At 40.9% G+C, this 17878-nt stretch overlaps 1 protein-coding gene and 1 long non-coding RNA gene across 10 annotated transcripts in view; one reads left to right on the top strand and one right to left on the bottom strand.

Annotated features, from left to right (window-relative positions):
* The window catches only part of LOC105481342 (dedicator of cytokinesis 10), a 281662-nt gene extending 279444 nt beyond the window's left edge, over positions 1-2218 (bottom strand). For 4 of the 5 annotated variants that reach the window (XM_071073452.1, XM_071073450.1, XM_071073451.1 and 1 more), the window contains exon 1: positions 1995-2218. In XM_071073452.1, coding sequence (XP_070929553.1) covers positions 1995-2117 — 123 coding nt within the window. In that variant the 5' untranslated portion in view covers positions 2118-2218. The remainder of the gene's footprint in view (positions 1-1994) is intronic. The other variant, XM_071073449.1, reaches the window with a different exon arrangement.
* Positions 1-17878, top strand: part of LOC105481326 (uncharacterized) — a 430141-nt gene that overhangs the window by 65118 nt on the left and 347145 nt on the right. The gene's annotated exons all lie outside the window — the stretch shown is intronic.

The raw sequence follows: 17878 nt of genomic DNA on the forward strand, positions 1-17878 counted from the left end.
GGAATGCAAAGCACATGTGTTCTTGCTGCCAAAATAGCAGCCAAAACTGCCTGCCTAGATGTGTAAGATCCCATGAAATGTCTTGGCAAAAGCTAGTTTAGGAGTGTTGGCCAAGGTGCTGAAGCGAAGCAAGGGGAGTCAAGACCACCTTTGCCAGTGAATCTCCCCTCCCCCATCTCTTTTTGAAGACACCAAGCTTATTCATTTTGACAAGATACCCTAGGATTTCAAATCTGACATAATTTTGGAGAAAGCTCTGTGTGTGTGTGTGTGTGTGTGTGTGTGTGTGTGTGTGTGTGTGATGTGTAGAAGGGTATGGGATGCATACTCTATAGAAATTCTAGTGCTACAAAAATTCTAGGAGAATCTACTTAAAAAAAAAACACAACACTTTAAGCTGTTTATTCCCATTGAACGCTTTGTGTTTCTATCAGATCCTCAGTGAGATTCAGTCCAATGAGTCAACTGCAAAATAAAGTTATTGTCAAGGGAATGGCAGAAAATGACAAAATCACAATCCTGAATTATCATTCAGGTACTTTCTACTACTGTCTGGAGATTTTCTTATCTCTACTTTTACTCGAATTGAATCTTTTCTTCGAATGTTCTTTCAAACAGTTTCTCTTTGCTGTCCTGAAAATGTGTACGCTGATAGCAGAACCACATGCTGTCCCTGGCACAGAGTGAGCTAACAGTTGAACCACCTCTGGGTAACTGCGGACTGCAGCTACTGTAAGTGCAAGAGAAGGCACCCTGGCCACCAATTCGTTTCACACTCCAATCACCCTCGCCCGCTCTACACCCCCTGGGCACTCGATGCCTCTTCCCTCTGCCAAGCAATTTGCTTCCGTTCTGTTCAACTTTCCGACCTCTGGCTTTAGAGAATAGTCCTGGCTGTGGGAACTGGCTCTGGGCAGCTTTTGGCGCCCTCTTCATTGGTGACTGGCAAGAGTAACACTTTCACACTCTTAAAAAGAGCCGTTTAGTTCCTAATGATATTTACTGGCAAAAAAGAAAATGAAACACACAACCCGGATTCCGGTCCACCAAACGCAGGCCAAGAGCGCGGCTGCTGAGCCTCGGTCTTGCTGAGAGGCTGTTGTTCCCACTCGCTTCCCGTTTCCACTAGAATTGATTTGTCTCTTGCCACCTCTCCCCTGCAATGTGGATCTACTGCAACGCAGGAACATCTGGGTTGGTATGGAGAGGATCCTAGCATCAGATGCTGGCTGCTGCCCCAGGGACTTCCCGCGGAAATCACCCAACACTTAGAAGGCGTTTCAATAAGGAAGTAACCAGTAAAGCACTGCTGGCGGGAGAACCCCGCGAAACATATTAGAAAAATACCAGAAACCGCTGGAGACCTAATGACCCATGTCTCCTCCAGCCTGTGTTCCTCAGCTCTTTCTGGAGGAGTATTAAGTGGTTTGTGGGTTTTTACCCTGCGGTGGGAGGGTTGTTCCAAGTACATCTATTTCCGCGACAGTTAAGGTCGGGGGTCCCAGCTCTAACCAGGGCGAGGACCACTGACTGCATCCCTCTCTCTCAGCGCACTGGTCTGTTCGCTGGAGGGTGAGAGAGACGCGCAGACCTGTGGACCAAGGGGTCCCGTTCTGTAGATCCCCCCGACCCCACCCGGGGTCTCTGGCACTCTTATCACTTAGCACCAATATGACTGGCAGTGCATTCCGGTCCCTTCCCGCCCCGTTAACCCCCCTGCACATCCTCTCCTACGCTGCGCTTCTGCTGCCCACGCAGCTGTTCCTCTAAGCGTCCCGCGTGCACAAACGCGCCCCCGGTCCTTACGCTTCGGTGGCGCTGCCTCGCGGAGGTGGCGCCGGGGGCGCCCGCAGAGGCGGCGGGGGAGGGAGTGCGGAGGAGAGGACCCGCTAGCTGCGGGGACGTGGGCCCGCCGAGCTTTTGGGGAGGCCGGGCTCCGTTCCCCTCGGGCGCCTGGGGCGCGCGGGAAGGCGCGGAGGACGCGCCGCACTCACCCGCTGTTGCTGCCGGCTGCTGACGACCACCGCGGCGGCGGACGCGGCGCTGTGCCGGAGCTCGGCCGCCTGCCCAGGTCTCAACAGGCTCCGGGTGAACCTGCGGGTCCGTTCACCGGCCATCGCCCGCCACGCCGATCGCGCCGCTGGCCCGGGGCGCGCGTCCCGCCGGTCTTCCCCGCGCCAACCTTCTCTATCCACCCGCCGTTCAGGAAGCGGAACTCGGAGTCTTTCCCCCCCTCTTCCTCGCTCAACTCGCAAGAGGCGGGTTTTTCTCTCTTGCACCCCCACTCTTCCCACCCCCTTCCCTCCTCTGAAGCTTCTCGAAGACTTTCCAAACTCTGCGCTCCCCCGGGCGCGCGCGGCCAACTCGGCGGGCGGCAGGGGCCCTGCAGCGGCACATCTGGAGCGGGCGTCGCGGGACGCGCGTGGGGCGGCTCCCGCCCGCGCCGCCCACAGGGGCTCAGCTGGCCGGCCGGGGCTGTCCACGCCGCCCGGGGGAACTGCAGGCTGCGGGAGAGGGGGAGGGCGGCGGGCGGCCGCCGCGGGGCTCCGGGCGGGGCCTGTCCAAGGCTGTCGCCTGTCCAAGGCCATCAGCCTCATTTGGAGGCTGCTGGGAGAGTTGGAGCCCTGGATGCATTTGCCGTTTAGACCTCTGTTTTCTGGGTCCGGCGAGTGGGTGGGGGCCAAGCTCGGTTCGCCCTGCCATCCTCGGGAAGGGGTCAGAGGTTTATTAAAGATCTGGTGGCTGGGATCCCAGCAGCATCACCCACGCCAGCGTTTGGTAGGCTCACTTGCCAGAAGTCCATGCTCAGGGCCTTGGAATAAGCTTCCCCATTCATTCACTCCTTCAACAAGTATTTATTAAGCGCCTACTATATGCCAGCTCACACTGTTCTGGAAACCGAGGAAACAGAGAGGAACTTAGCAACTACACTTTAAGGCTGTGTGGAGCTGATAGGCTTTTTCGGGGTGGGGGTGGGAGACGGCAAGTAACCAAGTGAACAAATAAACAAATACAGAGAAATCAAGGAGACAGTTTAAGCTACTAACACGAACTCAAAACCAATAAATCAGCGTGTAGGGGTAAGAGACTGGGTGGCGTTAGGATGAGGAGTCAAGAACCAACTTGCAGGGTTACTATGTAGGGTGGTCAGGTCGGGGGTGGACTTCACAGTTACGCTATCTCTGCTCCACTCTGCCCATACCCGTCTGGCCTGCACTTTGTCTCTAGATATCTGATGAAAGCCTTCTAAGAAGTCTCTTCCTGGGTCATACCCAGGGTGGTTCTCCAACTCAGTGTTGGACTGGATAGGGGGCAGAGAAGTTCTGACCCCTGGATACTGGTCTGGAGAGATCTGGGACAGACTCTCCAAGTGGTATGGTTTTTTCTTAACAGCTTTTTATGGATCCATGACCCTGCCACTTTCTAAGGCCAATGATAGATAGTTTTAACACAAGGTCACATTTGGGTATAAAGAATTCCTAAGCAATTGATAAATGCACTTTAGTCAGCTCTTTGTTCGCCAGGATTCAATTAGCCAGAGATGCTGATTGAGGATCATTTCAGCACATTCTAGAAATCATAACAGGCGTAAGAGGCTCCGGAAGATTTGAGAAGTGCCATTTGAAACATCATCTAGTTCCAAGACAGCCTGCATAACAAAGAACTGTATCCTGTATTGTATGCTTTCACACTGGTACTCAGCGTGGGAGCAACACCACCTTTCAGGGTAAGCAAAGTAGGTGGTTGCCTCTGTGTTGGCACATGAAGATCTCTGTAGGAACAGCTTCCTTCAAATGTACCCTTTCCCAGGTGTACCCAGCCTCGATGTCTCTAAATGCATATTCCCCTGAGAGAATCGATTAAGCACATTTGAATTAACTTGAGCTTCCCAAGAAGAGGTACCTAATCTTTGTCTCTGGTTTCAAAACACTGCCTGGCACATGTAAGTACTCAATACATATCAGCTTATGGATGACTTTCCAAAGGGCTCAGATGGGCTGGTGCAGTCAGAGAGCTGGGTGTGCCTGACACAGAGAAAGTCAGAGAGGAGAAGAGAAAGGTGTGCTGAAAGGGAAGGCTGTAGTAATCGATAATACATCAGAATGTGCCCTGCACAAGGCAACTCGCTGATCCAAAACACTGAGCAGCACACACAACCCATTCTCCAACCATATTGAGTAACAGAAAGTCACTTGCAATTTGTTAATTGTACAATTAATACACTTAATTGTACTTTCTCCAGCTTCAGGAGGTCACCCAGAGCACTGGTGTGAGAGGGTTTAATGAGCAAATGCCTGTTTGCCCAATCCATACCCTGTATGATGTTAATTCCATGGGTCACACTGAGTAGGAAGGCAGGTATAAGTGTTGATAGCATACCTCTCATACCAGGGCATGTCAATAGTGATACTTCAGAGACTCTCCTCAGCCCTTACGATCCTGTAGGTTTTAGTTAAGCCTCCTTCGGACACCAAGGAGAGAGAGCTGAGTATCGACCCTTTGCACCTGCCCTTGTAGCATAAATACACTTATTTTTTGTTACGGAAATGTAACTTCAAGTCTGCTGATTTGGGACCTTGACTCTCTGCTGGTCACCCATCTCTCAGATCCCTGGAGAAACTTGGCTCAGATGCTTGGTAACGGCAAATCTATGCAAATATCATGAAGTATGTTCAGTTTCTTGGAATAGCTAGTTAATAAGTGAATCTTTAAGGGCTTGTAATATTGTAGAATAGTGATTAAAGTACATGCTCTGAAATCCAGTTGCCTTTGTTCAAATCCCAACTCCTTAAGCCTCAGTTTTCTTACCTACACAATTAAGGTAGTAGTTGTGTGGCTGGGCTGCTGAGCCAGTTACTTAAATTAGTGTAAATTTCTTAAAAAGTGACTAGCATATGGTCTTCAATAACTGTTATTATTCCCACACTTGCAGATAACTCAGGACTTAAATAAACTTCCATGTCTTCATATATTTGATTCTCATATGAACCTTTGTGAGAAGGATGGATGGGTATTATCTTGGAGCCAAGGCTGGGGATTTAATGGGCATTCTGGAGACAATGTCTTAACCCAAATCAATGACTATAGAATTTCATGAATAAGAATAACAATAACAATGTAATTCTTATAGTATTAACCCACTATTGTGTGACAATATGTAACTATAACATAATGTGCTACAGTTTGGATAATAGTTTCACATATATTATTTCACTTGAATTTTAATATATTATAAAATGGGGTTGTTCAGCTTATCTATCCCATGTCTCACTGTCTAAAATTGTAGACAGATCATTAAGGGAACTCCCCAAATGGATGGAACAGATGTTTTAGAAACCAGTGGTTTCACATTTTGCTAAATGTTCTTAAATCAAGATTATACTAATATATAGAATGCAGAGGCTGCAATCAAGTTTTATCAACGTTTGGATTAGCCAATTCATTTGAGTTGTCACAGTACAAGGCATTCACTCAGGAAGAAATAACCCCACTCAACAGGCATTTATGGAATATCAACTATGGACAGAATCTCACACTATGCTAGGAGGGCACAGAGCTGAGCAAAATGTTTCTGTCTCCAAAAAGCTTAATTTCATATAGAGGAACTGACTTACAAAACATTATTGGTGCTCATGGGTGAGTGGGGTTATACTGCTAGCCAACATGCATAATATATAGTACTATATATGTTTAACTCTACATAACACATATTCTTACATACTTACCTGACCTTCTCGAAAACATACTTACAAGCAGGAACCCTAATGGACAACCCAACAGTAGTACATAACATGTCCCTCCAAAGCTTATGCATTACCCCTGGAATATCAACCAAATCAACCACGTGTCAGTCGTACATAGTACATTAAACCGTTCATCGGACATAGCACATACCTATTAAAAACGTCCTCCCCACCACGGATGACCCCCCTCACTTAGGAATCCCTTGTTCACCATCCTCCGTGAAATCAATATCCCGCACAAGAGTGCTACTCTCCTCGCTCCGGGCCCATAACTCGTGGGGATAGCTATAAAATCTAAAAAGGGGATGGGAGTAAGATTTTGGAGATGGAGTCTCTATGGATCTATGTTAACGTTTTATACTTCACATTTTTATGACTTTTTAAATAAGATTGAAAAAATTGGTCTCAATAACATAGAATTTTCTAGTTTTCTCTTTCTCTTCCCCTCTTTACTTCCCTCCTTTTCTCCCTTCTTCTTTCTTCCTTTCTCCCTCTGTTCTTTTCTTTCCTTCCCTCGCTGCCTCCTCCCTTCCTTCCCTTCTTCCCTCTTTAAAACTTGATACTCTTCTTACTCATACTAAAGCATCAATGACTCTCATAAGATGTAGTAAGCACTGATTACTTGACCTGGTACAGTTCAAAGCTCTATAGAATTAAGAAACCACGACTTCCAATAGCCCTCTTCTGTCATCCTTCTACATGACTGTGTCCATGTCTTATGAGCAAGGAAAGATTCAGAATTTTTTTTCTTAGCAGTAATAAGCATAAAAGTGAAAACTGTACTATATTTTCCAAAATACCTAGAGACATAAGACTGTGCAAATTTCGTTATTAGTCTAGGAGTCTGACTGTTGGACTAATAACTAAATTTGCACACTAAATGACTAAATTAGGTCTTGATACCCAGAGATTGTAGGAAGTGGGGCAAATACTCCTTGCATTCATTCCATGGCATTGAGCCATGGATACCAAGCCCAGTGTACCCTGGGTGTCAGCCTGGGCATCATCATGTCCCAATGCTTATCTACATCAAGGTTGTTTAGTGTTGTACCATATACAAAGCACACTCATTATTTCATTTGATTCTCAAATCATTCATTCTAAAATGCACGTGGAGCATGTGATATTGCCCCCACCGTACATAAGGGAAAGCTGGGAGAGAATTTAATAGCATGGAAATTAGGAGGGAAATTTTGCCAATTAATGAAAAAGAAAGATACAGAAATAGGAATACAAATGCCCAAGTTAAAATGATTTTCTGATATTATAGGAAGCCTTCCTTTATTTTATGTTATTTATTATTATTACTATTTTTTATACTTTAAGTTCTGGGACACGTGCAGAATGTGCAGGTTTGTTACATAGGTATACATGTGCCGTGGTGGTTTGCTGCACCCATCAACCTGTCATCTAGGTTTTCTGTGTGGTGTTCCTCTCCCCTGTGTCCATGTGTTCTCATTGTTCAACTTCCACTTATGATTGAGAATATGTGGTGTTTGTTTTTCTGTTCCTATGTTAATGTGCTGAGAATGATGGCTTCTGGTTTCATCCGTGTCCCTGCAAATGACATGAACTCATTCTTTTTAGGGGGCACAGTCTTCCATGGTGTATATGTGCCACATTTTCTTAATCCAATCTGTCACTGATGGGCATTTGGGTTGGTTCCAAGTCTTTGCTATTGTAAATAGTGCTGCAATAAACATATGTGTGCATGTGTCTTTATAGTAGAACGATTTATAATCCTTCGGGTATACACCCAGCAATGGGATTGCTGAGTCAAATGGTATTTCTGGTTCTAGATCCTTGAGGAATCGCCACACTGTCTTCCACAATGGTTGAACTAATTTACATTCCCACCAGCAGTGTAAAACATTCCTATGTCTCCACATTCTCTCCAGCATCTGTTGTTTCCTGACATTTTAATGATCGCCATTCTAACTGGAGTGAGATGGTATCTCATTGTGGTGTTGATTTGCATTTCTCTAATGACCAGTGATGATGAGCTTTTTTTCATATGTTTGTCGGCCACATAAATGTCTTCTTTTGAGAAGTGTCTGTTCATATCCGTCACTCACTTTCTGATGGGGTTGTTTTTATCTTGTAAATTTGTTTAAGTTCCTTGTAGATTCTGGATATTAGCTCTTTGTCACGTGGATAGATTGCAAAAATTTTCTCCCATTCTCTATGTTGCCTGTTCACTCTGATGATAGTTTCTTTTGTTGTGCAGAAACTCTTTAGTTTAATTAGATCCCATTTGTCAATTTTGAGGAAACCTTCCTTTATTAAGGGAAAAGTATATTTGTCTTATTTTTACAATAGAAAGGGAGGTCCACAGAGGCAGGTGACTGCCTTGACAATGTAGTAGTGTAATTGGGGTGGGTAAATTAAAATAATTTTATTTATTGAAAGTATAATGCTTGTCATATTCAGCAATAAGTAAAGTATCAGAATTGTAAACCAAATTGTAGGAAAAATACTTTGCCACAGCACGTCTTGATTTCCTAATACTAAGAAAAAAATAAACAATTGAATGTACATCCAGTGGTTTTTTGGCTGAATACTGTTTCATAAGATACATTTTTCCTAACCTTACCAAGAGAATATTAAAGAGCTACAAGGAAAATATGGTTTGAAAGGGGTGATATTATTGGGGTCTATTAGTTCTTGAGTTCTTGCCAGAGCTGAACACATTTGACAAAGCTGAGTGCCTCCATGTTTTCTATGGAAAAAGGTATTAAAGCTGATATGTATTTGTTACTGTGTTGAGAAGACAGATCACTTCTTGGGAGAAAATTACACTTAAAGTAATATGATTTGAATGTGAAACACTGCCAGGCTGTCTATTGTGCCAATACACATGCAGCGTGGCATTCTATCACTATTAGTCCACCGGAATCCTTGGGGCATAGCTCAAACAGAGGTACATGATTGAAAGAAAAGAATGACCATTTTTGACTGGAAATGAGTTTCTGGGTTCTCTATTCTACTTTGGCTTTTATTTGTAGTCTAGCCTAAGGGAGTTAAGGTCCCAGGATCTTTTTCTCCTCCATCTGTAAAAGTTACTCAGAGGCAGATTTTGGCTCCATATGAAGAAGGAAATGATTAGTAAATATCGGATGGGAACATTTTTATTTCTTACATGCATAATTAAACTCTTGTACTTTACTTTTCCAGGCATTTTAATGTTCTCCTCCTCTTTTCCAGTGTGTTGATTACTCCTGACATCTACTATTCTCACGGAAATAGACCTTGATATGTAACAAGGTTCTATCATAATTATTTCTTTTGTTTCTTAAAGAGGGCAACATACAAATAAACCTGTTGTCTAATATTTCATTGAGAATTTTGCATTTACACATATGAGTGAAATTGATCTACCTTTTTTATTTTTGGAATTAATGTTACATTTTGCCAGGAAGATTTTTCTGGCTTCCTTAATTAAATTGGAGAGCTTTCTGCCTCTTTCCATGGTCTGCAGCAATTTAAATAACATTGGGTTTATTCATTCTCCAAAGGTTGGATAGAATCCAGCTGTGGAATCATCTGGTTTTGGTATATTTTTTAGTAGGAGATCTATAATCACTTTCAAATCCCTTGTATGGTAATTGGTCTATTCAAGATTTTTCACATCTTTTATTTCTTAATAATTTATATTTTACTAATAATATGATCCCGTTTTTCTAGATTTTAGAAATGTTTGCCTTAGAATTGCATGTAACATTGAATTATATGTGTTCCCTTCTATTATGGCTTCTTTAAAATTGTATTATAAAGATTTTAAACATGCCTAAAAAGTATTAAAAAACACACAATGAATACTCACAAATCCCCCAGGTATATTAAACTATTTTAAATTGGAGAAATCATGACTTTTCATCTCGAAATAGCTCAGCATTTATCTCCAAAAGTAAGAATATTCTCCTACATAACTGCAATATTATTTAACACATTGGATTCAACAACCATCCCTTCATATCTTTTGTCATCCAGGCCATCTTTGAATCTCCCCAATTGTCCCCCAAATGACTTTTTCACAGCTGATTTGATCAATCTCAAATTTAATCTTGAAGACACATTGCTTTGGTTGTCATGTCTCTTAAGACTTTAATTTGAAACCATTCTCCTCCCCTTTTTGATAATGACTTTGACTTTTTGAAGAGACCAAGCTGGTTATTCCAAGTTTTGTTATCTTTTGCTAACATTTAATTTGTTCCTTTTTTTTTTTTTTTTTTTTTTTTTAGATAGAGTCTCACTCTGTTGCCCAGGCTGGAGTGCAGTGGCTCAATCTCGGCTCACTGCAATCTCTGCCTCCCAGGTTCAAGTGATTCTCCTGCCTCAGCCTCCTGAGTAGCTGAGATTACAGGCACACACCACCACGCCCGGTTAATTTTTGTGTTTTTAGTAGAGACACGGTTTCACCACATTGGCTGGGCTTGTCTCAAACTCCTGACCTAGTGATCCGCCCACCTCGGCCTTTCAAAGTGCTAGGATTACAGGCGTGAGCCACCACACCAAGCCTAATTTGTTGCTTTTTATCTGAAGGCTTTTAAAATACATACTTTAAAAAAATTATTTTTTTAAAAAAATTGCACATAACAATTATACAGTGCACTGTGATCAGATCAGGGTGATTAGCATATTCATTGTCTCAAACATTTGCCATTTCTTTGTGTTGAGAATAATCAATATTCTCTTTCTAGCTATTTGAAACTGTATAGTAGCATTGTTGTTAACTATAGTCATTCTACAATGTTATGAAACACTAGAACTTATTCCTTTTATCTAGCTGTAATTTTCTATTCTTTAACAAATCACTCCCTTTCTCTCCTTCTCCCTACCCTTCCTAGACTCTAGTATTTTTTGTTCTAATGAGATCACCTTTTTTAAGCTACCACATATGAGTGAGAACATGCAGTGTTTACCTTTCTGTTCCTGGCTTATTTCAGTAACATAATATCTTCTAGTTCCATCCATGTTGCCTTGAATGACAGGATTTTATTCTTTGTATGGCTGAATGGTATTCCATGGTGTATATATAGCACTTTTTCTTTATCCATTAATCTGTTGTCAGACACCTGGGTTGATTCCATATCTTGGCTATTGTGAACAGTGTTGCAATAAACATGGGGATGCAAATGCTTTTCATGTAATGATTTCCTTTCCTTTGGATAAATGCCTAGTAGGAGGATTGCTGGATCATACGGTCGTTCTATTTGTAGTTTTTGAGGAGGTTTCATACTGTTCTTCACAGTGGCTTCATTACATTCTTATCAACAGTGTATGAGAGTTCACTTTTCTCCACATCCTTGCCAGCATTTGTTATTTTTTTGTCTTTTTGATAATAGCCATACTAACTGGAGTGAGATGATACCTCATTGTGATTTTGATTTGCATTTCTCTGATAATTAGTGATGTTAAGTATTTTTTCATATTTTTTTGGCCATATGTATGTCTTCTTTTGAGAAATGTCTGTTCAGATAATTTGCCTGTGTTTTAAATCAGATTATTTGTTTTTTATTGTAGAAATGTTTGAATTCCTTGTATGTTATGGATTTAGCCCTCTGTTGGGTGACTAGTTTGAGAACATTTTCTCCCAATCTGTAGGTTGTCTTTTCACTCTGTTGATTGTTTCCTTTGCTGTGCAGAAAGTTTTTAGTTTTTAAAATCCTTCCTTAATTAGTGCCTAATCGCTTTTCTCATTCTTAATCTTGAATATTTTTACTTCCTCCTTTTTTCCCTAATTGGGGTCTCAAGAGGGATTATCTACTGTAGTAGTCTCTTCAAGGAACTTGTAGTGGTTTTATTAGTTTGACTTTGTACTGTGTATTTTTTTCATTATAAGCTATTTTCTTAACCAAGAGAGGAATATCAGATGCTATAGAAGAAAATATAGTAATATTTAAATACATAAAAACTTAAATCTTCATTATGGCAAAATTAATAAAAAGCCAATATATAAATGACATAATTGAGTCCATGTTTGTAATACAAATAAACAAGAAAGGCAAATATCTCTATTATATAAAGATCTCTTACCAATAGACAAGAAAAATATCAAAAATGAACAAATTCCTAAAAAAGAAAGTCTAATACAAAAAGCCAAATTAAAAGAAAACAGAAAATCTCAAACTCAAATTCTTTGCCCATTTTAAATTGTATTGTCAGTCTTTTTCTTACTGGTTTTTAAAATTTAATTTGCATATTTTGGAGACAAGTATTTCGTGAAATATATATGTATATATGATTTGTTGTTTTTAATATTGCACGTTGCTCACTAATTAGAAGACATAGCATCATTTTGCTGTTTTCCTTATATATTCAGAGAATGTTATACCAAATGTATACTTATCAAATGCGATTGTCTTTCAAAAGAGACAGACGATGCATTTTTCCTAATAGTCTCAGAAAGAAATACATTAACACTTTCGAAGTTTTAGATTAATGCTGTAAAGTTTATAAGGCTTCTGAAGTTTTTCAAAGCATTGATTTCATATCCTGATCAAGTGAGCTAAAGACAGTTGGAGAAAACATATTTTGGGTTTGTTTATGTACATGTATAATTGATTTAAAGAAACTATTTTTTTTTCCAGGAAATGTTTCTTTTAAAAAATAGCTCTCAGTTGTCACAGCTCCCTTCCAGTCATGTGGTTTTTGTGTATACTTGTATTTGCACTAACCCATTTCCTGTGCATGCACTCTGCTTGCCTTTGCTCTTGCTGTGGTAGAAAGAAGTGAAATAGAAATATCACAGCATTGCCCGGAGCTCAGTTTATGGAAGGGTAAGGCAGAGGAAGGAAAGCAGTGCAAACTGTGCAGCATTTCTGAAGCCCAAGGCAAAAATGGCAGATTGACTGGTCTTGGGGATGTCTATTCAAATAAAAGCCAGTGGGCTTTTGTTCTTCCCCACGTGATCATTAGAATTTATTAATACGACTAGATTAGGGTTTTTTGTAGCTTTATCTTTTAGCAGTTTCTCATGTGTAGGCTTGAAAATGAGTTTCTGTTCTGAGCTAATCATGAATATTGTCCCCTTTCTCGTTATTTGTTGATTTGCTAGAGGGACAAAAAGAAGTAAAATAGCTATTTTTATCGAAATCTTAAAAGCAATGGGAGAGTCATTATGATGCACCTAGTCTAAAAATTCATAATAAAGTCAAAGTACTTTTTGTAGTTTTAAAAAGGTGCTATTAGTGTCATCACGTGCACAAAGCTCCAAGCTGACATTAACAAGGGGCCTCCCTAACACTACCACACAGCCTGTTTGCTGTTACAGCTAGACTGGAGTTACTTAAAAGCACCTGAGTATGAGTCCCAAGTCTCAATAAAATATTTGAGACCATCCTGGCCAACATGATGAAACCTCGTTTCTACTAAAAATACAAAAATTAGTCGGGTAGTGGCACACACCTGTAGTTCCAGCTCCTCAGGGGACTGAGGCAGGAGAATCACTTGAATTTAGGGGGCGGAGGTTGAAGTGAGCCAAGATCATGCCATTGCACTCCAGCCTGGGTTACTGAGCAAGAGTCTGTCTCAGGAAAAAAAAAAAAAGAATATATATACACACACACACACACACACACACACACACACGTATATGTATTCCATAAAGACATCAGGTTGGCACTACCTTTTTCTGCTTTTGTTTGCTTCTCTATGTGTGTGTGCGTGTGTGTGTATACATATTTTTTAATTGAAACGGAGTTTCACTCTTGTCACTCAGGCTGGAGTGCAATGGGACGATCTTGGCTCACTGCAACCTCTGCCTTTTGGGTTCAAGCTATTCTCCTGCCTCAGCCTCCTAGTAGCTGGGATTACAGGCACCTGCTACCACACCTGCTAATTTTTGTATTTTTCATAGAGATGAGGTTTCACCATATTGGCCAGGCTGGTCTCGAACTCCTGACCTCAGGTAATCCACCCTCCTCAGCCTCCCAAAGTGTTGGGATTATAGGCATGAGCCACCGTACCTGGCCTTTGTTTCAATATTTATCCAGCCAATGTTGATCAGTTGGATGACATTTACTTGTGAAGGCCAAACCTAGTAGTTAGTGTGTGAATCTACTTAGTTGGCTTTAATTCAGTTGTTGGATGTATATTCTTTTGTTGGATTCACATTTTGGGCTGGGTTAGAGTGCCTGATGTATTATGCTAAGTCTGATGGTGAAAACTGCTGGGGCTATGTTTGCCTATGAGTGAATCAAGACATTTCAGAGATTGTCAAAGCTGGAAGCGGGCCTGGCCTGGTGGCTCATGCCTGTACTCCCAGCACTTTCTCCCACTTTGAAGTGGGGGAAATCACCTGAGGTCAGGAGTTTGAGATCAGCCTGGCCAATATGGTGAAACCCCATTTATCTCTACTAAAAATACAAAAAAATTAGCCGGGTATGGTGACAGCCGCCTCTAATCCCAGCTACTTGGGAAGCTGATGCAAGAGAATCACTTGAACCGAGGATGCAGAGGTTGCAATGAGCCGAGATGGCACCACTGCACTCCACTCCAGCCTGGCCCACAGAGTGAGACTCTGTCTCAAAAAAAAAAAAAAAAAAAAAAAAAAAGCTGGAAGTGGCAGAGAAATTAGGCCATTTTGTTGTTGTTGCTTTGCTTTGTTTTCATTGTTCAGTTTTATGGAAAAAGAAGTTAAAAACTCGAAAGCTAAGTGCCATATCTTAGATCAACTAGTTAGTGACAAAGCTGTTTTGCAGCAAAGGTAGAAATGCTACCAAGATGTACTAGTTTAGGGCTTAACCCAAGACCATGAAGCCAGAAACATGAAGGGGAGGAAAGTTAAAGGCTAATAGCAGTGTTCTAGAAATATAGCACAGAACTGCTAGAATCATCGTCCTACCTACAAGGTCATGAATGGGACCAGGGGAGACACCAATATCTGATATTCCCTTTTCTCTCATTTTTTTCCCTTTCACTTCTCATATTTCAAGATTCAGACCTGAAACCATCTCCCTTAGGAGGTCTTTTCTCCTAGATCCATTCACATGCAAGTATAGTCCTAGCAGTTTTTTACCAGGAGACTCAGCAGTGTACATCTGTTAGATGCTCTCCTACATAATCAGATACTGTCTGTGTATTCTAGTTTTTTGTCCACTTGTCCTCTCCTCCATTAATAATAACTGCTATTAATCATTGAATACCTACCATGTGCTAGACATTTTACCAGAAACTTTATAAAAGATGAGTTGAGTTCTTGAAGAACCCTCCAAATTAGCTATGAGTATTTCTTTTTTTACAGGTGAGGAAACTGAGGTTTAGACTAAGTGGTTTGACCAAGATCATATCTAGTAGCAGGAGAACCAAGATGAGAAATTGTATTTGTCAGGCTCCAAATCTCAAGTCATTTCTATGTGTTGTACTGAATAAATTTAGGCTCTGATGACAGTGATAATGGATACTAGGTTTCTCTCATCATCCATCCCACTGCCCTTCTGACCTAGGGGAGTGAGGTTGGAAAGCTAAAACCCTACATTTCTCAAGCTCTTCTGAATCTAGGATTCTGGGTATGGTATCAGGTCTACCAAATAGAAGCACTTGTGTGAGATTTGGAAGGCACACTGAAATGCTAGCCACCCTGCAGCTGGGTGGCAAGGCAGGAAGGGATGTGAATGTTTAGAGGCAGTTTTGAAGGCCAAACTCGAAAATTCAGTGTGCAGTCACCAGCTATCAGGTTTAAGAGGCAGTTGAGGCAGTGACTATGGTAGCAGCCACACACACTTCCTGACATCTGAAACACAGTTATTATGAGGTGGACTCAGTACTCCAGTAGGGGCCCCTAAGCAGGGGTTCATGTTGCCATTTCAATGATTTTATAAAAATACATTCTTGTATTAAATTGCTTGGCTTCAAATACCTAATGCTATATTACTATTTCAGATAACTATCAGTACATAACAAACCGCTCCAAAACTCTGTGAACCAAAACAAAGGTGATTCTGGGTTTGGTTGGAATCAGCTGGGCAGTTCTGACTCCCATGGTTTTCTGGGAACACTCATGTGACTACATTCAGCTAGGAGCTCTTTGAGGCTGGAACACCTAAGTCACTCTCACATGTCTGCAGAAGTGCCTTGGTACATTTCCTGATGGCCTCTCTTTCCACTCGGCCTTTTGTCACTCAGTAGTTTGATCTGAGATTCCTTAGATGGTAGCTGGTTTTCAAGAGAGTGAAGCTTCCATGCCTCTGAAGGTCTAGATCTAGAAGTAATTCACTACATTCTCTTGGTCAAAGCAAGTCGTGAGGCAAGCGCAGACCAAGACTCCATCTCCTGGTAGGAGGAGTGACATGTATGTACCATAGTTACCACATGGGGCCAGGTGTGAATCTAGGGAAGCAGGACCAGCGACTGGATACCCAAGTTAGACACAAGTTAATCTGCTTCTAAGCAGGATAAATACAGTGAAAAATAGAAAAATCTGAGGTCAACATGAACAAGAGAATGGATTTAGGTAGGAGGTAGTCTGTTCAAAGCTCTCATTTTCCCATTGTAATTCTGCACAGTGCATTTTATCATCTGCTTATGCAGCAAAATTTGTTTAGTATGTAGTATTTGAATTAACCCATTCTAGGTACTAGTATAAATAAGTTCTACCTTCAAGGAGATAAATAATGGAGTATGATAAAATCCACAAACACATAGAGTGACTCACTAGCTCTGCTAGGCAGTCAGGAAAGCAGTCTAGGCAAGGTCACCCTTAAAGAAGGACTTCTTTCACTTAGTGAAATACATTCAAGCTTCTTTTATGTCTGTTTAGGCTTGATAGCTCATTTCTTTTTAGAGCCAAATACCAAATATCATTGCATTGTGTAGATGTACCACAGCTTAATTTATATATTTACCTACATTCACCGAAGACATTTTGGTTCCTTTTAAGTTTTGGCAGTTGAGAATAAACCTGCTATTATACACATCTGCATGCAGGATTTTGTTCGGATTTAAGTTTTCAATTTATTTGGTAAATAACAATTGAAAGTAGTTTGACAATTTCTTACAAAATTGAATATACTCTTACCATTCATCCAGCAATACATCCAGTAAATATCAAGGAGCACGATTGCTGGATGTATGGTAAAATATGTTTAGTTTTGTAAGACATTACCAAACTGTCTTCCAAAGTGGCTGAACCATGTTACATTCCCACCAGCAATAAATGAGAATTCCTGTTACTTCACATTCTTCCAGTATTTGCTGTTGTTCTTGTTACATATTTTGCCCATTTTAAAATCAAGTTGTTCATTTACTTATGGTTGATCTTTATGAGTTATTCGTATATTTTGGATAACAGACCTCAGATAGGCCTTCTGCAAATTTTTCCCCTAGAATGTGACTTGTCTTTTCATTCTCATTTTCTTGACAGTGTCTTTCAGGAGAAGAATTTTTTTTTTTTTTAATTTTAAAATGTTGCTAGGGTTTGAATGTGTTCCCCAGGGTCCATGTGTTGGAAAATCAATCCCAAGTGAGAGATGGAATTTTCAAGAGGTGATTAATACCATTATTGTGGGAGTGAGTTAGTAATCTTGAGAGTGGGCTAATGACAAAAGAATGAGTTAGGCCTCTTCTCTCTTGTGCATGCTCTCTTGCCCTTCTACCTTCCTCTACGGGACAGTGCAGCAAGAAAGCCTTTGCCAGATACAGGCCCTTCTACCTTGGACTTCCCAGCCTCCAGAACTGTAAGAAATAAATCTCTGTTCTTTATAAATTACTCAGTTTCAGGTATTCTGTTATAGCAGCACGTATTGGACTGCAAAAGAAGTTCAACTTATTAATTGCTTCTTTCATGAATTGTATCTTTGGTGTTTTATCTAAAAAGTTATCATCAAGTACAAAGTCATCTATATTTTCTCTGATATTATCTTCTAGAAGTTTTATAGTTTGCACTTGGCAATTAGGTATGACCCATTTTGATTTAATTTTTGTGAAAGGTATAACACCTGTGTTTAGACTTTTATTTTGGTTTGCATGCGGATATTCAGCTGTTTCAGCACCATTTCTTTAAAAGGCTATCTTTTTTCCATTGGATTGCCTTTTTTGGGGTTTTCATTAGGGTTTACATGAATCTATAGATTAAATTGAGAACAACTGACATCTTTACAATATTGACTCTTCCAATCCATGAATGTAAAATATAT

Source organism: Macaca nemestrina, chromosome 11 (assembly GCF_043159975.1).
Source record: "Macaca nemestrina isolate mMacNem1 chromosome 11, mMacNem.hap1, whole genome shotgun sequence".
Lineage (NCBI taxonomy): Eukaryota > Metazoa > Chordata > Mammalia > Primates > Cercopithecidae > Macaca > Macaca nemestrina.